The sequence below is a fragment of the Trachurus japonicus genome, chromosome 18 (genome assembly GCF_045865225.1).
Source record: "Trachurus japonicus isolate A0001 chromosome 18, Traja_1.0".
Lineage (NCBI taxonomy): Eukaryota > Metazoa > Chordata > Actinopteri > Carangiformes > Carangidae > Trachurus > Trachurus japonicus.
The window spans coordinates 22,125,775-22,148,243 of record NC_140924.1 but is presented as its reverse complement, the minus strand read 5'-3'; the positions used below and the strand labels follow the sequence as shown (position 1 = coordinate 22,148,243).

Genomic DNA, 22,469 nt, shown 5'->3' with positions numbered 1-22,469 from the left:
ACAATTAAATATAAATGATGATGAATAGCTAAAATGATTTGTAAAAAAGAGCAATGTATGACTCTTTATTATTTTTCACAAAAATAGCAGATGAGCACCAACTCTTGTCATAATTTCCACTGTGTTCTTGATTTCTGTAAAAAAAAAATGTTTTATATGGATATAGATTCACAATGGGGACCAAAGGAATTGTGTCCGTTTTCCTAATTCTAACGGGTGAGCTCAGTAGCATTACTTCAAACAAAAGTCTTAACTGAATAACAGAAAAGATTTTAAATTAATTTGAATGTATTTTTGTCATTGCAAGTTGCTATTGCAACATCTAGTGCAACAACAACTATATCTCCAACCACAACAACTGCGGAAACAACAACCACAGCAACTCCAACCACAACAACCACATCATCTCCAATCACAACAAGTGCTGTGACAACAGCAGCATCTCCAACTACATCAACAACCATGGCATCTCCAACCACAACTGCTGGAACGACAACAGCATCTCCAATAACAACAACCACGGCATCTACAACCACAACAACCACTACTACAACTATAACAGCATCTCCAACCACAACAAATACTGCCACATCAACCACACCATCTCAAACAATATCCACTGCTACAACCACAGCATCTCCAACTTCAACAACTACCGCAACAACAACAACTACATCATCTCCACCCACAACAACTGCTGCAAGAACAACCACTGCTGAAACAATCACAGCTTCTTCAACCGCAATAACTGCTGCAATTACAACCACACCATTTCCAACCACATCATCCGCTGCTACAACAGCATCTCCAACCACATCAACTGCTGCAACAACAACCACAGCATCTCCAACTACAACAACTGCTGCAACAACCACAGCATCTCCAACCACAACAACTGCTGCAACAACTACAACAGCATCTCCAACTACAACAACTGCAAAAACTACCACAGTGTCTCCAACTACAACAACTGCTGCAACAACCACAGCATCTCCAACCACAACAACTGCTGCAACAACCACAGCATCTCCAACTACAACTGCTGCAACAACAACCACAGCATCTCCAAACACAACAACTGCTGCAACAACAACCACAGCATCTCCAACCACAACAACTGCTACAACAACAACCACAGTGTTTCCAACCACAACCACAGCATCCCCCGTGACAACAACTGCTACAACAATGACATCATCTCCAACCACAACAACCGCTGCAACGACTACCACAGCATCTCCAACAATAACTACTGCTATAGCAACAACTACAGCATCTCCAACTACAACAACCGCTGCAGAAACAACCACAACTGCTGCTACAACAACAACAACAACATCTCCAACCATGGCAACTACAGAGACTCCAACCACAATTGCTGCAGCAATAACCACAGCATTTCCAACCACAACAACTACTGTGTCTCCAACTACAGGGTCTCTAACTACAACAACTGCTACAACAACCACAGCATCTCCAACTACAACAACTGCTGCAACAACTACCACAGTATCTCCAACCACAACAACTGCAGCAACAACAACCACAGCATCTCCAAACACAGGAGCTGCTGCAACTACAACCACAACGTCTCCAACCACAACAACCACACCATCTCCAACCACAGCAACCGCTGCTACAACAACCACAGCATCTTCAACTAAATCAAGTTCTGCAACAACAACAACATCTCCAACCACGTCAATCGCTGCAACGACTACCACAGCATCTTCAACCACAACAACTGCTGCAACAACAACCACAGCATCTCCAACTACAACAACTGCTGCAACAACAACCACAGCATCTCCAACCACAACAACTGCTGCAAAAACAACCGCAGCATCTCCAACCACAACAACTGCTGCAACAACAACCACAGCATCTCCAACCACAACAACTGCTGCAACAACAACCACAGCATCTCCAACTACAACAACTGCTGCAACCACAACCACAGCATCTCCAACAATGGCAACTACAGAGACTCCAACCACAATTGCTGCAGCAATAACCACAGCATTTCCAACCACTACAACAACAACCACATTAACTCCTGCAACAACAACCACAGTGTCTCCAACAACTACAGCTTCTCTAACCATGACAACCGCTGCAACGACTACCACAGCATCTCCAATCACAGCAACTGCAGCAACAACAACCACAGCATCTCCAAACACAGGAGCTGCTGCAACTACAACCACAACGTCTCCAACCACAACAACCACACCATCTCCAAACACAGCAACCGCTGCTACAACAACCACAGCATCTTCAACTAAATCAAGTTCTGCAACAACATCTCCAACCACGTCAATCACTGCAACGACTACCACAGCATCTCCAACCACAACAACTGCTGCAACAACAACCACAGCATCTCCAACTACAACAACTGCAAAAACTACCACAGTGTCTCCAACTACAACAACTGCTGCAACAACCACAGCATCTCCAACCACAACAACTGCTGCAACAACCACAGCATCTCCAACTACAACAACTGCTGCAACAACAACCACAGCATCTCCAACCACAACAACTGCTGCAACAACAACCACAGCATCTACAACCACAACAACTGCTACAACAACAACCACAGTGTTTCCAACCACAACCACAGCATCTCCCGTGACAACAACTGCTACAACAATGACATCATCTCCAACCACAACAACCACTGCAACGACTACCACAGCATCTCCAACAATAACTACTGCTATAGCAACAACTACAGCATCTCCAACTACAACAACCGCTGCAGAAACAACCACAACTGCTGCTACAACAACAACAACAACATTTCCAACCATGGCAACTACAGAGACTCCAACCACAATTGCTGCAGTAATAACCACAGCATTTCCAACCACAACAACTACTGTGTCTCCAACTACAGGGTCTCTAACTACAACAACTGCTGCAACAACTACCACCGTATCTCCAACCACAACAACTGCAGCAACAACAACCACAGCATCTCCAAACACAGGAGCTGCTGCAACTACAACCACAACGTCTCCAACCACAGCAACCACACCATCTCCAACCACAGCAACCGCTGCTACAACAACCACAGCATCTTCAACTAAATCAAGTTCTGCAACAACATCTCCAACCACGTCAATCGCTGCAACGACTACCACAGCATCTCCATCCACAACAACTGCTGCAACAACAACCACAGCATCTCCAACTACAACAACTGCTGCAAAAACAACCACAGCATCTCCAACCACAACAACTGCTGCAACAACAACCACAGCATCTCCAACCACAACAACTGCTGCAACAACAACCACAGCATCTCCAACTACAACAACTGCTGCAACAACAACCACAGCATCTCCAACCACAACAACTGCTGCAACAACAACCACAGCATCTCCAACTACAACAACTGCTGCAACCACAACCACAGCATCTCCAACAATGGCAACTACAGAGACTCCAACCACAATTGCTGCAGCAATAACCACAGCATTTCCAACCACTGCAACAACAACCACATCAACTCCTGCAACAACAACCACAGTGTCTCCAACAACTACAGCTTCTCTAACCATGACAACCGCTGCAACGACTACCACAGCATCTCCAAACACAGGAGCTGCTGCAACTACAACCACAGCGTCTCCAACCACAACAACCACACCATCTCCAACCACAGCAACCGCTGCTACAACAACCACAGCATCTTCAACTAAATCAAGTTCTGCAACAACAACATCTCCAACCACGTCAATCGCTGCAACGACTACCACAGCATCTCCAACCACAACAACTGCTGCAACAACAACCACAGCATCTCCAACTACAACAACTGCTGCAACAACAACCACAGCATCTCCAACTACAACAACTGCTGCAACAACAACCACAGCATCTCCAACTACAACAACTGCTGCAACAACAACCACAGCATCTCCAACAATGGCAACTACAGAGACTCCAGCCACAATTGCTGCAGCAATAACCACAGCATTTCCAACCACATCAACTCCTGCAACAACAACCACAGTATCTCCAACAACTACAGCTTCTCTAACCATGACAACCGCTGCAACGACTACCACAGCATCTCCAATCACAGCACCTTCTGCAATAACAATCACAGCAACTTCAACTTCAACAACTGCTGCTACAACAACAACAACATCTCCAAACACAACAACTGTTGCAACGACAACCACAGCTACTACAGCATCTATTACTGAGGCATCAACCACACCTTCTTCTGAACCAACTTATGCTGTATCAGCAGATTTACCCCAAGAGCCCTTTTCAAATGACCTTAATGACCGCGGCAGCAGCCGATTCAAAGAACTTGAAAGTCGAGTTGTTGGAACAGTGAGTAAAATATCTTCTTTTTACCATGTTTTACCTTGTATGATTGTTGCATATGAATGATCCAAGAAAAAATGGTTGAGCTCAAAATGAATTTCCTCGTAATAAGCTTTTTTATTTAAAGGGACAACGAGGAGTTTCTATTCGGTTATAAAAAAGTCTCACGTTAATGTGGATGAATCTCCGCTACCCACACTTGTTAATGGGCCCATTTTCGATAAATATATCGTTCTGTCTCTATCGTTATTTTGTTATTATTAGTGGTGGCGGAAATGTTGGTCGAGCCGACCAGCGTTTCCTTCGTGGAATAACGCAGCCGAATCGCCATTAATGGTCGGAACTACGATGGTAACTGAACCTCTTTGAACCTCTGACTTTAATTCTTGATGAATGAAAACATGAGTCCGTCTTGCGCTGGTCAAAGAATTTTACGGTGCGCGCGGAGGCTCATAAATGTAGTGTGAAAACGCTTCGCTTTTCCAAAACTCCTCGTTGTCCCTTTAAATTCAAATCAATGAAATTTGTGATTGAAATATTCTCATACTTGAATATGTGTTTTCTTTTTGCAGTGTAATCTGATATACAACGCAAGATTTGGGATTATTTTTCTGCGGTGCATTGTGATAGAGTTCAGGTAAAAGCAGTGCTTCACTTATTTTGTTTTCCATACAAAATTAGAAACTGTGTTGTATGATTTGTACAATTAAGGAAATATATCAAAATCTTCTTGTTTTGTTAATCGACAGTTTTTCTTTGATTTTGTTTGCTGATATAGGCCTGCCCTCTCCCAACAATTGCGAGTGAATGGAACTGAAGTTGAAATGGGGGTTGTGTTCAAACAGAATAATCCCACTGCTGATCTGCCACAGAATGATGTTGTTGCTCAAATTTTAGTAGAGGCTTCTAATGATTCCAGCAATTCGTTCAATATCACCATAAATCCCAATGCAGTTCAAGTATTATGTAAGTTAACACAACACAATACTCACATCAGTAGTCAAAAGCTCATGCATTGTGTTTTAGTGCAAGCAACACAATTCTGCTTTTATACAATGTATGAACTAGGAAGCCATTCATTAGGACAGACTGAATAATTGTTGGTGTTATACAGTGCAGTCCAATAATTATTATCATATAGTTAATTTATTTGGCTGCACCATCACAAATACTTCCACAACTGGTCTGGCACTGAATGGTTGCTAAGAAGCATCAGCAGCAACATTTTCATGACCTGTCTGCCTGTTAGTTTGCCTACCCATTTCCTTACCCTACTTTGACAACTAATTTGATTCAAATTATTTTTGAAATAATAATTCAAATGTGATTTCTGGAAATGTGTTATAGGTTTGTTACAATTTAAGATATATTACAACAATGGATGGAACACTAAGACCAATGGGAGCATCCATATGCTGTATAGGTGACTGCAAAGCAGTGTGATAAATATAGTTAAAAGCTACAGTGATACAGTGCTTACAGTGTGTTAATGGTATTATTCTTGTCTTCAAAAATGTAAGAACTAAATGAAATGCAAAAACTAGTATTGATTTACTCTTTTAAAAAAATATTTTACAGCAAGTCCAGTTACAAATTCAACTACAACTACCAGTCCTTCAACTCCTACACCAATAACTCCTACAACTACAACTACAGTGGATGGCACAGGTAAGACATATAAAGTTCTCCTTGGTTAAATCCCCCTGCCCCCCACAATACCAGAATAATTATTTATTGAAGTAATGTTTGAATTTATTTTCCCCTCCTTCACAGCTTCAAGTGAAATAAGCCACAAGACCAGCCTACTCACTGCATCTTGCATGGTCATGTTGTCGTGGCTATTGTCGAACCAGCAATAACTGATTGATTTCCCTTTTAATTGCCATTAGAACATAACTGGATTAAAAAATGTCTGTTGATCTTAACACCTTTCTGTGCGAGAACGTCCAGGATTTTGGTAAGAATGACACAGCCAATTCTAAGCTCCTGGACCACTGAATAATCACTGAGAAGCTCAATTGTATAATGGCACTATTTATTTACCAGTGGGATGTCAGAAAATATTTTCACTGGTTTACTTAGCAATATTTAATGTTGTGACAATTACTTATGCTATGTGATGTAAACTTTACTATGGTGTGAAAATGTATGTAAAAATCAATGTTTAGGTTTGTATCTTTAATCAAATAAAGGAACACATGCAGGTCATAGTGGGTCCTATATTGTTTTCCACTGTTGTGTTATCATTTATCATGATGTTATAATAACACACTCTCACTTGTCTTATTTATACTAAATTTATTTATGTAATCACACAGCTATGAGATTTCCTACAGTTCTTACAATTTGTTAGCCTCGTAAACCAGCCTCTCGCGGAAGTGCATTTCATTTCATTCCGAGGGAGAGTCTGGCCTCATCCCCATTCTAAGCGTTTGGACTGAAACCCTCAGAAGGCCGAGCCAATCAGCGTCAGCGTGTGATTGACGCAGCACGTTGGCCAATCAGGGACCGACTGGTGCAAAGCCCCGTCACTACACCAACTTGCTGATTGGCTGAATGGGATTGTCTGTCAACGCTACTACCAAAGATATTAAACCGTCTTTGCTACTACTCCCGCCCAGCTCCCGCCCACCCCAGACGGTTAGAAGGGGGATGAGGCCAGACTCTCCCGAGAAATGAAATGAAATGCATTTCCGCGAGAGGCTGGTTTACGAGGCTAACAATTTGTGCCAGAAACTTTACAATGATCAGAACAAAAAATCTTCTTTAAGTTGAAATCGTCTGTCCGATGTTTTTCTATTTCAGCTAAAGAAGTTGTTTACATTTGGCACTATTCAGTTTAGTGATAGTAACTATAACAGTCCCTTTACCATGATTTGGGCAGAAACAACAAGGGTTGACAAATTCATCTTCTGACCCATTTATGGCAGGAGATGAAAACCCTGTGTTTTCCTTCTTCAGTCAAACTGCATTTTTGGGTTCCTGAGATGAGATCCAGCATGAGTAGAGGCAGGGGTTGGTTTATTTTCGAACATATTATTGATTACTTATTTCTTGCCTTCATTGTTGAAAAACATGTGCTAAAGTGCCCTCTTGGGAGCCAAAATGCAGCAGTGCCCAGGACACGTATATTCCCTTTTTTTTTTTTCGCCCCTGCCCATCAAAAAGTCTGTGCACGTCACTGATTCCACATATCAAAAACATAACAAAGATATACCACCTTAAAAATATAGCCAGAGTCCACCCGTTTCTCTCTCAGGCCAGCACAGAGGTGCTGATCCATGCTTTTATCTCTTGTCATTTAGATTATTGTAATGCCCTGCTCTCTGGTCTTCCCATAAAGAGTAGTATCTGTAGTCTCCAGTTATTACAGAATTCAGCCACACGCGTGCTGGCGAGGACAGAGGGCGGGAGCACATCACACCAGTTTTATCACTGCATTGGCTTCCTGTAGGATCGATTTTAATGTTCTTTTACTTGTTTTTAGATGTCTTAATGGTCTTGGGCTCTTATTTATCTGACTTACTTTTACCACATCAACTCTCGCAAACCCTGTCGTTCTCCGGCACTGGCCTGTTAAAGGGATAGTTCACTCAAAATTGAAATTTCACCCTCATGTCGACTAAGGGCTGGGAGAAGTTTCAGAGTCCTCCGTGCCTTCTCTGAGTTACATGGGGCTCCGTGCAGCACTGCATGTCCATAAGATGGTTGCAAATGGATACCACTTTTCTTCGTAACAAAAAGACACACCAAAAAACACCCAAATACCTCCATAGTACTCGTATGTAATGTCCGTCTTGTATTGAAGCCCCGAAATGCGAAATTGTTCAGAAAAAAAAAAGTCTATATTTCAAGCTTGTTTGTAGCGGAAGCTCCTCTTCCTGGTCCGTCCAAATACAAGAGGAGTGAAGCTCCCCGTGTGTGAGCTGTGACCGGGATATAACAGAGACAGCAACCCCGTCTCCTGAGGTGCTCAGCCGGCCAGCCTATTCTGTCACTCTGTCAAAACGATATTAACTTACAGTAGGTTTTTAGAGTTTTACCGCCGGCTGGTTAAACTCTTTTTAGGAAATGAATGCTGGTCTCATTGATGAAACGTGTGTACAGAAATCTTTCTTTTCTTTTCTTTATTTACTGAATTGGGACAGTGCACATTCATCAACACTGACGCATTAAGCATCAGTGTAAATGTGCCGGACTTGGCACAACTGCTAAATTTCAGCCGCAGTCCAAAGGCAGGTTTCTAGAAAACATAAACACAGAAAACTTTAAAACCTTGTGACGACAAGCCATACAATGGACAATTACAAAACAGAACACAGACAGACAATATCAAGGCAAAACAGATGCAGACAAACAAAATAAGAACAGACAATTTTAACCCACAGTAAAAGAACAATATACCTCCCCCGGGAACAGACATCAGATTAAACAGTATTTAAGCTATATGAGTACATGTCTGATTTGTTTTTAACCAATGTTTGAGATTTTTTTTAAAGAGTAAGTAGTTGTCGCAGTTTCTGATGTGTGATGGTAACTTGTTCCAGGACTGTCACCACTTTTACATCAATAAATGCGTGTTTTACAAAGAACCGATCAGTCTGCATTAAATTTTCTTTTCTTTTATTAAGTTATATAACATGGCAGCATTTTTAATTTGTACATTTTCTGACCTACATATTTCCTAGTAGTTGCGCTTCCTGTTGTAATCAATAAACATGAAACACGCATACGCACATAAGACGCAGTAATCAGATACCGGGATACTGTATTTATCATAATACAGGGATACTGAATAACCAGGTTTCTCTAAGTTCATGTAAACATCATACCAAATTTGATCAAAAAACGGGATACTTAAAAAACCTGATTAAAACCGGGGTACTGAAGTGCATGTAAATGCAGTCATTGATTTCTTTGATTTCTTTTATTCCTTTAACACTAGAACCGCCAGCATTCTAGAACTACCTCCAATCCTCCCTAGGGGATGTGGGTCTCAATGGTCTCACAGGGACCTGTGGCTTGGGTGCTGAAATGGACAGCAGCAGGCAGTGGTTGAGCTCTGGCAGTCGCTCTGTTGAGATTTATGGGAACAAATTATAATTCTTTATTCATGACGGTATTTTCGGATGTTTACATGAATCGTTTTTTGTTCACATAATAATGTCTGTGGTCAGGCCCTTTCCTACCCACAGTGGACGTGTCACGGACGGTGATTTCTTTTTCTTTTTCCGTGGCGGAGATTCAGGCTCGGAGTCTGAACTTTCTTCTTCATCCCAGTCCTCATCATTGAAGTCTAAAACCCCAGTGTTTCCCGCACATTCATCACATTTGTGGTGGCCCGCCACAAATGAATATCGTCCACACAAATAGATTTTTCAACTTTTGGCTCGACCAACGCAGTATCGTTCCGTACATTCATCTCTGCATAGCGCTGTTTCTCCGTTATTGGCGTTCACGCACACAGAGAAGCACAAAAAAACACAAAACACACACATTCAGGAAAAGTCATGGACTGGGAGACGTGTAGATTTTATTCAAATAAAGTTATTCATATTATAAAACCACAAACGGTCTCTCAGACCATCTTGGCAGTTCAGTATTAAATCACACTTCTTATATGTAATCTCTCTTATATATTATTTCAGCTACATGTTTTTATTTATTTATTCTTAGGTTTATTAACGTTTTTAATATAATGAGCTAAAGAGCACTTTATCTATATTGTTAATTTTTATACCTTTTATCTCATTTTACTGGCCAGTCAGTACTCTTCTCATCTTTATTTCCAGCGCTTCAAAGGCTATAAAAGTGGGCTACCAAAAGTTCATCATATTTAAGGTCTATTTATGGTCTACTATCTTCAGTGTTGTCCCATGAAAAGATATAATAGAATTTGTTTTTTTAAATGTCAGGGGTGTACTCACTTTTGTGAGACACTTTATATAGTTCATGTCATCTGTTACGATGATAACATCATCTTCCTGTCAGACAGGTTAAGCTTCCCTCAGTAGTAACTTTGGCATTGCTTGTTTATTAGGGTGTGTACCATTACCAAGTCTGTTTTTGTTTTTTTTCATAATATTGATGACAAGGTGAGAAACCATGTCAAGAATGAGTCCCGTCATTGGCTGCTTTTCTGTTCAAGTATAAAAACACCATCAAGACTGACGGACTCACAGAAGGTGAAAGGTTTTCAGCATTATATCTGTGAAGTGGACTAGTGGACTGAACTGACTGAAAAAAAACCTAAAGGGGGGAAATAACATTAAATCTTATACATTTAAATTAAGGTAAGGTAACTTTGACATGTTTTTGTGTACTTGCTTTGTCTTTTGTGCCATTGTAAAAAGGTATCTGCATTTGTAATTTATTTATTTGAACAGAACATAAGGCGAACGTTAGTGAATTTATTTGAATTTATTTATTCAGGATAGCCCCTTGAGATGAATCATCTCATTTTCGAGGGGGTCCTTCCGCAAAAAGATACAATGATACAATGTCAGGTAAAGAAATAAAAGAAAAACAAATACATTGAAACACATTACAGGACTTACATACATACACACACACACACACACACACACACACACACACAAACAGACAAGGCTCTCCTAACCCCAGCTAATCCACAAACGGCCAGATATCAGCATAATAGTCAACTTGTGATTGCACAAGAGAAAGGAAAGATAAAAAATCACTCTTGATAAACCATTCAGATCGAAATCCTAAAACTTGATTTACACGCACACACTATACACATATTAGTGTCTGCGAAGTGTACATAAGAGGTTTAGGGCCACTGTGGAAAAAGAAGTGAGTTTTCTCAGAGTTCTGACTCTTTCTTTTTTACAAAAAAAATCTCAGAATTCTGACTTTTTTCGCAGAATTCTGAGTTTAAAGTCAGAATTCTGACATTTTTCGCAGAATTCTGACATTTTTGTTGTTAAAAAAAAGGGGGAAATCTCAGAATTGTGACTTTTTTCCCAGAATTATGACTTTAATCTTAAATAAGAACTCACTTTTTTTGCCACAGCGGCCCTAATCCTCTACCATAAAAGTGTGGGCACGTAATTGTACATATTAAATATAGCTGATGTGAAGTGGCTAAAAAAAATTGGGTAACATCGTCTGTGACTCTATGTAAGTATAACTGTCTTTCCAAATATGAGCAAATGAAAACCAACTACTTTTGTAATGTTTTCTGTTTTCTTGTTTTTGTTTATTATATTTTAGATTGGTTGAACATGGGGGCCAAACTTATCATGTCAGTTTCCCTAATTCTAACAGGTAAGCACGAAATAATTAGTTGAACAGCCTTTAAAATGTTGGAACACATGGAAATGGAGAATCTGTCCATAAAAAAATATTTTAATATTGTTTATGTATGTTTTTGTGTCATTACAAGTCATTGCAACAACAACCATAGCGTATCCGACTACAACAACCGCTGCAACAACAACCACATCATCTCCAACTACAACAACTACAGTGTCTCCAACCACAACAACTGCTGAACAAACAACCACGACAACAGCTGCAACAACAACCACAGCATCAACAGCAGCTCCAACAACAACAACTCCTGCAGCAACAACCACAACAACTGCTCCAACAGCAACCACTACGCCTCCAACTACAACAACCACAGCGTCTCCAACCACAACAACCACAGCATCTCCAACCACAACAACCACAGCATCTCCAACCACAACAACCACAGCATCTCCAACCACAACAACTACAGCATCTCCAACCACAACAACCACAACATCTCCAACTACAACAACAACGACAGCATCTCCAACCACAACAACTACAGCATCTCCAACCACAACAACCACACCATCTCCAACTACAACAACTACAACCATAACAACTACAGCATCTCCAACCACAACAACCACACCATCTCCAACTACAACAACTCCTGCTGCAACAACCACAACAGCATCTCCAACCACAACAACTACACCATCTCCAACCACAACAACTACACCATCTCCAACCACAACAACTACAGCATCTCCAACCACAACAACCACACCATCTCCAACCACAACAACCACACCATCTCCAACCACAACAACAACTGCTGCAACAATCACAACAGCATCTCCAACCACAACAACCGCACCATCTTCAACTACAACAACTACAGCATCTCCAACCACAACAACCACACAATCTCCAACCACAACAACTACAGCATCTCCAACCACAACAACTACAGCATCTCCAACCACAACAACTACAGCATCTCCAACCACAACAACCACACAATCTCCAACCACAACAACTACAGCATCTCCAACCACAACAACTACAGCATCTCCAACCACAACAACTACAGCATCTCCAACTACAACAACCACACCATCTCCAACTACCACAACTATAGCATCTCCAACCACAACAACCACACCATCTCCAACCACAACAACTACAGCAACTCCAACTACAACAACCACAGCATCTCCAACCACAACAACCGCACCATCTTCAACTACAACAACTACAGCATCTCCAACCACAACAACCACACAATCTCCAACCACAACAACTACAGCATCTCCAACCACAACAACTACAGCATCTCCAACCACAACAACTACAGCATCTCCAACTACAACAACCACACCATCTCCAACTACCACAACTACAGCATCTCCAACCACAACAACTACAGCATCTCCAACCACAACAACCACACCATATCCAACCACAACAACTACAGCATCTCCAACCACAACAACCACACCATATCCAACTACAACAACCACACCATCTCCAACCACAACAACCACACCATCTCCAACTACCACAACTACACCATCTCCAACTACAACAACCACACCATCTCCAACCACAACAACTACAGCATCTCCAACCACAACGACCACACCATCTCCAACTACAACAACCACACCATCTCCAACCACAACGACCACACCATCTCCAACCACAACAACCACACAATCTCCAACCACAACGACCACAGCATCTCCAACCACAACGACCACACCATCTCCAACCACAACAACCACACCATCTCCAACCACAACGACCACACCATCTCCAACTACAACAACCACACCATCTCCAACCACAACAACTACAGCATCTCCAACCACAACAACCACACCATCTCCAACCACAACGACCACACCATCTCCAACCACAACGACCACACCATCTCCAACCACAACAACCACACCATCTCCAACTACAACAACCACAGCATCTCCAACTACAACAACCACACCGTCTCCAACTACAACAACCACACCGTCTCCAACAACAACCACACCGTCTCCAACCACAACAACCACAGCATCTCCAACCACAACAACTACAGCATCTCCAACCACAACAACCACACCATCTCCAACCACAACAACTACAGCATCTCCAACCACAACAACTACAGCATCTCCAACCACAACAACTACAGCATCTCCAACTACAACGACCACACCATCTCCAACTACAACAACCACACCATCTCCAACCACAACAACTACAGCATCTCCAACTACAACAACCACAGCATCTCCAACCACAACAACTACACCATCTCTAACCACAACAACCACAGCATCTCCAACTACAACAACCACAGCATCTCCAACCACAACAACTACACCATCTCCAACCACAACAACTACAGCATCTCCAACCACAACAACCACACCATCTCCAACCACAACAACTACACCATCTCCAACCACAACAACCACAGCATCTCCAACCACAACGACTACAGCATCTCCAACCACAACAACTACACCATCTCCAACTACAACAACCACAGCATCTCCAACTACAACAACCACACCGTCTCCAACTACAACAACCACACCGTCTCCAACAACAACCACACCGTCTCCAACCACAACAACCACAGCATCTCCAACCACAACAACTACAGCATCTCCAACCACAACAACCACACCATCTCCAACCACAACAACCACACCATCTACAACCACAACAACTACAGCATCCCCAACCACACCATCTCCAACCACAACAACTACAGCATCTCCAACCACAACAACTACAGCATCTCCAACCACAACAACTACAGCATCTCCAACTACAACGACCACACCATCTCCAACTACAACAACCACACCATCTCCAACCACAACAACTACAGCATCTCCAACTACAACAACCACAGCATCTCCAACCACAACAACTACACCATCTCTAACCACAACAACCACAGCATATCCAACTACAACAACCACAGCATCTCCAACCACAACAACTACACCATCTCCAACCACAACAACTACAGCATCTCCAACCACAACAACCACACCATCTCCAACCACAACAACTACACCATCTCCAACCACAACAACCACAGCATCTCCAACCACAACAACTACAGCATCTCCAACCACAACAACTACAGCATCTCCAACCACAACAACCACACCATCTCCAACTACAACAACTGCTACAACAACAACGACCGCATCTCCAACTACAACAACCACACCATCTCCAACTACCACAACCACACCATCTCCAACCACAACAACCACACCATCTCCAACCACAACAACTACAGCATCTCCAACCACAACAACCACACCATCTCCAACCACAACAACTACAGCATCTCCAACCACAACAGCTACACCATCTCCAACCACAACAATTACACCATCTCCAACTACCACAACTACAGCATCTCCAACCACAACAACCACACCATCTCCAACCACAACAACTACAGCATCTCCAACCACAACGACCACACCAACTCCAACTACAACAACCACACCATCTACAACCACAACAACCACACCATCTCCAACCACAACGACCACACCATCTCCAACTACAACAACTACACCATCTCCAACCACAACAACTACAGCATCTCCAACCACAACAACCACACCATCTCCAACCACAACAACTACAGCATCTCCAACCACAACATCTCCAACCACAACAACTACAGCATCTCCAACCACAACGACCACACCAACTCCAACTACAACAACCACACCATCTACAACCACACCATCTCCAACCACAACGACCACACCATCTCCAACTACAACAACCACACCATCTCCAACCACAACAACTACAGCATCTCCAACCACAACGACCACACCATCTCCAACCACAACAACCACACCATCTCCAACCACAACGACCACACCATCTCCAACTACAACAACTACAGCATCCCCAACCACAACAACCACACCATCTCCAACCACAACAACCACACCATCTCCAACCACAACAACCACACCATCTCCAACCACAACAACTACAGGATCCACAACCACAACAACTACAGCATCTCCAACTACAACAACCACACCATCTCCAACCACAACAACTACAGCATCTCTAACTACAACAGCCACACCATCTCCAACTACAACAACCACACCATCTCCAACTACAACAACCACAGCATCTCCGACCACAACAACTGCTGCAACAACAACAACAGCATCTCCAACTACAACAACCGCTCCAACAACAACCACTACGCCTCCAACCACAACTGATGCAATAACAACCACACCATCTCCAACCACAACAACTACACCATCTCCAACCACAACAACCACACCATCTCCAACCACAACTACAGCATCTCCAACTACAACAACCACACCATCTCCAACCACAGCATCTCCAACCACAACAACCACAGCATCTCCAACTACCACAACTACAGCATCTCCAACCACAACAACCACACCATCTCCAACCACAACAACTACAGCATCTCCAACCACAACAACCACACCATCTCCAACCACAACAACTACAACATCTCCAACTACAACGACCACACCATCTCCAACCACAACAACCACACCATCTCCAACCACAACAACTACAGCATCTCCAACCACAACAACTACACCATCTCCAACCACAACAACTACAGCATCTCCAACCACAACAACTACAGCATCTCCAACCACAACAACCACACCATCTCCAACCACAACAACTACAGCATTTCCAACCACAACAACCACACCATCTCCAACCACAACAACCACCCCATCTCCAACCACAACAACTACAGCATCTCCAACTACAACAACCACAGCATCTCCAACCACAACAACTACACCATCTCCAACCACAACAACTACACCATCTCCAACTACAACAACCACAGCATCTCCAACCACAACAACTACACCATCTCCAACCACAACAACTACAGCATCTCCAACCACAACAACCACACCATCTCCAACCACAACAACCACACCATCTCCAACCACAACAACTACACCATCTCCAACCACAACAACCACAGCATCTCCAACCACAACAACTACAGCATCTCCAACCACAACTACACCATCTCCAACCACAACAACCACAGCATCTCCAACCACAACAACTACAGCATTTCCAACCACAACAACTACAGCATCTCCAACCACAACAACTACAGCATCTCCAACCACAACAACTACAGCATCTCCAACCACAACAACCACACCATCTCCAACTACAACAACTGCTACAACAACAACGACAGCATCTCCAACTACAACAACCACACCATCTCCAACTACCACAACTACAGCATCTCCAACCACAACAACCACACCATCTCCAACCACAACAACTACAGCATCTCCAACTACAACAACCACAGCATCTCCAACTACAACAACCACACCATCTCCAACCACAACAACTACAGCATCTCCAACCACAACAACCACACCATCTCCAACCACAACAACTACAGCATCTCCAACCACAACAACCACACCATCTCCAACCACAACAACTACACCATCTCCAACCACAACAACCACACCATCTCCAACCACAACAACTACAGCATCTCCAACCACAACAACCACCCCATCTCCAACCACAACAACTACAGCATCTCCAACCACAACGACCACACCATCTCCAACCACAACAACCACACCATCTCCAACCACAACAACCACAGCATCTCCAACCACAACAACTACAGCATCTCCAACTACAACAACCACACCATCTCCAACCACAACAACCACACCATCTCCAACCACAACAACCACACCATCTCCAACCACAACAACCACAGCATCTCCAACCACAACAACTACAGCATCTCCAACCACAACAACCACACCATCTCCAACCACAACAACTACAGCATCTCCAACTACAACAACCACACCATCTCCAACCTCAGCATCTCCAACCACAACAACCACACCATCTCCAACTACCACAACTACAGCATCTCCAACCACAACAACCACACCGTCTCCAACCACAACAACTACAGCATCTCCAACCACAACAACCACACCATCTCCAACCACAACAACTACAACATCTCCAACTACAACAACCACACCATCTCCAACCACAACAACCACACCATCTCCAACCACAACAACTACAACATCTCCAACTACAACAACCACACCATCTCCAACCACAACAACCACACCATATCCAACCACAACAACTACAGTATCTCCAACTACAACAACCACAACATCTCCAATCACAACAACTACAGCATCTCCAACCACAACAACCACACCATCTCCAACTACAACAACCACACCATCTCCAACAACAACAACTGCTGCAACAACAACTACAGCATCTCCAACCACAACAACCACACCATCTCCAACCACAACAACTACAGCATCTCTAACTACAACAACCACACCATCTCCAACTACAACAACCACACCATCTCCAACTACAACAACCACAGCATCTCCGACCACAACTGCTGCAACAACAACAACAGCATCTCCAACTACAACAACCGCTCCAACAACAACCACTACGCCTCCAACCACAACTGATGCAATAACAACCACACCATCTCCAACCACAACAACTACACCATCTCCAACCACAACAACCACACCATCTCCAACTACAACAACCACACCATCTCCAACTACAACAACCACACCATCTCCAACTACAACAACCACAGCATCTCCAACTACAACAACTACAGCATCTCCAACCACACCATCTCCAACTACAACAACTACAGCATCTCCAACCACAACAACCACACCATCTCCAACTACAACAACCACACCATCACCAACTACGACAACAGCTGCAACAACAACCACACCATCGCCAACCACAACAACTGCTGCAATGACAACCACAACAACCGCTGCAACAACAACAACAACAGTGTCTCCAACTACAACAACTGCTCCAACAACAACCACAACAACATCTGCAACAACGACCACAGCATCTCCGACTACAACTGCTGCTACAACAACGACCACAGCATCTCCATCAACAACTCCTGCAGCAACAACCACAACAACAATAGCTGCAACAACAACCACAACATCTCCAACTACAACAGCTGTTGCTACAACAACTACACCATCTCCAACCACAACTGCTGCAATAACAACCACCAGGCCTCCAACCATAGCAACCACAGCATCTCCAACCACAACAACTGCTCCATCAACAACAACCACAGCATCTCCAACCACAACAACTGCCGCAACAACATCCACAGCGTCTCCAACCACAACAGCTGCTTCAACAACAACCGCAGCTACTACAGCAACATCTATTACTGAGGCATTAACCACTTCTGGACCAACTTATGAGCTCTCAGTAGATTTACAAGTGCCTTATTCAAATGACCTTCAAGACCCCAGCAGCAGCCAATTCAAACAACTCGAAATTGAAGTTGTAGCAATAGTGAGTAAAATATCTACTGAAATAAATTTTACCATATGAATGATCTGAGAAATGGTTGAGCTGAAAATGCTTTTCCTCCTTTCTTATTTAAATTCAAAACAATGAAATTTGTGCTTACAACATTCTCATCCTTGAATTTGTGTTTTGTTTTTGCAGTTTAATTTCATATACCAAACAAGATTTGGCTCTATTTTTCTTCGGTGCATTGTGATAGCGTTCAGGTAAAAGCAGTGCTTCACTTATTTTGCTTCACATACAAAATTGGAAACTGTGGTGCATGATATGTAACTTTAAGGTAAGATATGAAAATCTTCTTATTTTGTTATTTGACAGTTTCTCTTTCATTTTTTTTGCCGATATAGGCCTGCACTCTCCCAACAAGCACGAGTGAATGGAACTGAAGTGGAAATGGGGGTTGTGTTCAGACAGAATACTTCCACCGCAGATTTGCCACAGAGTGATGTTGTTGCTCAAACCTTAGTAGAGGCTGCTAATGATTCCAGCAATTCGTTCAATATCACTATAAATCCAGATAGAGTCCAAATACTAGGTAAGTAAACACAACTCAACATGTTACTCACATCAGTATTTAAGATCTTCATATGAATTCAAGTGAGTCAGCAACAAAATTCTGTGACATATAAGACATGTATCACCGTAGGGTATAGAAGTAATTCTTGCGTGCGCTGCGCGTCGGCGTCAATTCGGATTTTGTGCGCGCAAGGCGCGTGGTTACATTGAAAACAATGCAAAAGACGCTCCATGTGAATGTCAAATTGTTTTTAGACAATTTAAATAATTTCAGTCAGTGTTGCACAGTTCCATCCATTTATTAATTTCTGCATGTTTTGCATTTGATATTCTCTGTGTTATCATGTATGCAGCTGGAGTGCTGTGGGATGTGATGTTGAGCTGAATATCAGCACTGGTGTGATTCAGTCAAAGTATGCTAATATTCAGTAGATCACAACCTTGGGTGTGCTATTGCTTTTATACAACAGTTCTATGAGCGCCATATAAGTTAATAGTAATAGGTAACACATTTTTGGGGGGGTATATTTCTCTGTTTATTTGACTGTACCATCACATATAATCCCAAAATTGGACTGGCACTGGACGGTTGCCAAGCAACACCAACATTTTAATGACCGGACTACCTGCTAGTTTGCCTACACATTATCTCAGGAGTGTACTGAAAATGTTCATTGAAAGAATCATTCTATTTGTTGTGTAAATTGTATTAATTGTAAGACATAAGTGATCAGACAAAACAGATTACTCCTACTTTTAATGGGATTCAAATTAAACTGTTGAGACATCCAGAAATAACACAATCCTTAAAAAAAAGAAGATCATCAGAGAGTCTGACCAACAAATTTTTGACAGTACCAGACCGTGGCTTGGTATCAACAGAACCCCTTAATTTCCACTTTTATGAGAGCTTGAACACTGCTGATGGCATTCTCAAATCTTTGGATATCTTTCTCTATCCTTTTTCTGTTTTATAAAGTTGAACAACCTCCTCCCTCAGGACTTTTGACAGTTCTTTTGCTTTCCCCATGGCTCAGAATCCAGCAAAGTCAGTGCAGCAATGGATGAAATGTGCAGGTGTTTGTCAAGAGCCCAGAATCTCATTGACTTTTTTTTACAGACACGAATTAATTGTAAACTTTTGAGCACAACTGTAGATTAAATGCCAAACTAGTATTTATTTACAAAAAAATATATTTTACAGAAAGTCCAGTGGCAAATACGACTACAACTGCCAGTCCTTCAACTGCTACAACTACAACTACACCTACAACTACAACTACAACACCAACAACTGCTGCACTCACAACAAAGCAGGTCGTTTTCAGATCTGTTCTGGACACATTTACAAGTGACTTGCAGAACTCATCATCCACTGCTTTTAGAAACCGAGCTTCCATGATAAAAGGACAGGTAAAATTTCTCAGTATTATTTTGAATTATGTTATTACAGACCACTAATTGGTTCCATTTAGTATTATGAACCACAAGTGTAATTACAATACCATTGAACCAAATTAACCCTCACTGTGTTCTCTGTTTCTGCAGCTTCAACCTTTGTACCAAACTGAATTCCCCTCTTCCTTCAATTCCTTGGACGTGGTGGCATTCAGGTAATTTGTCAAGACTTACTTTGAGAACTGTGGCCTTAACCTGACAGCTCATATGTTACTCTTTTTTTACCCCCGCAGAAATGGATCAATCATCAATGTCATGATCCTCAGCTTCAGAGGCACATCTGTTCCCAATAATACTCAGATTGCGAGTGTTTTGATCAATGCAGCTTCAACTGTCTCTGGTTTTGACATTGAGGGCAGCTCCATCACAGTGGACGGCATAGGTAAGAAATACTAAGTGCTCATGGATTAAAAAGAACCACAAAAGCTGAAGAATTGTATTACTAAAGTAATGTTTGAATTTATTTTCTCCTCCTTCACAGCTTCGAGTGGAGTGAATCACAGGACCAGTATCCTCACTGCATCTTGCCTGGTCATCTTGTCGTGGCTACTCTCGAGCCAGCAATAATTGATTGATTTCCCTTTGAATGAAATTAGAACAGAATCACTGGAATAATAAGCTTAGTGGTGTAATGACACTATTTATTTACCAGTGGGGGTTATGATAGCATCAGTGAATGAAAAATAATGTTACGGTTCGTATCTTAAATTAAATAAAGGAGCACATGCAGGTTATCGTGGGCCACATATTATTTTCCGCAGTTATGTTATCATTTATTATAAAACGGAAAGGTAAAATCCGGCGATCTGATTGGTTGTTAAGCCTTATCACAGCGCAGGCTATCACTCCGCGTCAGGCACGTATGACTGGTATGAATGGAAGTTGTTGCAGTCCGTAGTAAAAGACAGTCTGTGTTTTTACGATGTTAAAAAACGGACTAAAGTAGTTGAATTCACATGTTTAAGGTTAACTTTCATCTCCGGGGAGGGTTAACAATGGTAGAGGGGATTGAGCAGTGACTTTCACCTGAAAAAAAGTGGAGGAAAAGACGAGATAACTAGGAGCTAACTTCTGGAGAGGTGGGACTATTTTTTTCACAGTGAGGCTATTTTATTGGATAATATGTATTTCTGGTTGAATAAAACTACATGAAATTGATTGCGTATCCCTCTTTCATATTGCCTTTATTGGTAACCGTTTTATAAAAGCATTATATCACTCCAGTCCGTGGTATATGCTCATTATACCACGGCTAAGGGGCGTTGTTCGGCCCGACGCGAAGCCTGTCGTATATTGCTTAAACATCATGTACATGATGTTATAATAATGCACTTTCACTTGTCTTATTTATTCTAACTTTATTTATGTAATCACATGTATCCTGTGAGATTTCT

The 22,469-nt window shown here is 42.3% G+C and overlaps 2 protein-coding genes across 2 annotated transcripts; both read left to right on the top strand.

Annotated features, from left to right (window-relative positions):
- Positions 1-462: 462 nt before the first annotated feature.
- On the top strand, positions 463-21,845 carry LOC146969333 (uncharacterized). The gene is made up of 11 exons (XM_085759382.1): positions 463-1,337; positions 1,725-1,961; positions 2,337-2,663; positions 3,201-3,425; positions 4,158-4,353; positions 4,920-4,984; positions 19,449-19,636; positions 20,822-21,030; positions 21,166-21,230; positions 21,309-21,457; positions 21,557-21,845. The coding sequence occupies exons 1-11, from the start codon at positions 463-465 to the stop codon at positions 21,640-21,642; spliced, it is 2,622 nt and encodes an 873-aa protein (XP_085615508.1). The 3' UTR covers positions 21,643-21,845.
- On the top strand, positions 10,847-18,970 carry LOC146969334 (uncharacterized). The gene is made up of 7 exons (XM_085760457.1): positions 10,847-10,853; positions 12,299-15,346; positions 15,467-15,898; positions 15,965-16,217; positions 16,800-17,068; positions 18,431-18,678; positions 18,860-18,970. The coding sequence occupies exons 1-7, from the start codon at positions 10,847-10,849 to the stop codon at positions 18,968-18,970; spliced, it is 4,368 nt and encodes a 1,455-aa protein (XP_085616583.1).
- Positions 21,846-22,469: the final 624 nt, after the last annotated feature.

Excerpts from the sequence above, each read along its gene's own strand:
- LOC146969333 (XM_085759382.1), top strand. The coding sequence starts at position 463 with ATGGCATCTCCAACCACAACTGCTGGAACGACAACAGCATCTCCAATA. Across the intron at positions 4,354-4,919 it reads AAAGTCGAGTTGTTGGAACA|TGTAATCTGATATACAACGC; the intron begins GTGAGTAAAATA and ends TTCTTTTTGCAG. Across the intron at positions 19,637-20,821 it reads AGATAGAGTCCAAATACTAG|AAAGTCCAGTGGCAAATACG; the intron begins GTAAGTAAACAC and ends TATATTTTACAG.
- LOC146969334 (XM_085760457.1), top strand. Across the intron at positions 15,347-15,466 it reads TACAGCATCTCCAACCACAA|CATCTCCAACCACAACGACC; the intron begins CGACCACACCAA and ends CAACAACTACAG. Across the intron at positions 17,069-18,430 it reads TCCAACCACAACAACTACAG|CAACTACAACAACCACACCA; the intron begins CATCTCCAACCA and ends CCACACCATCTC.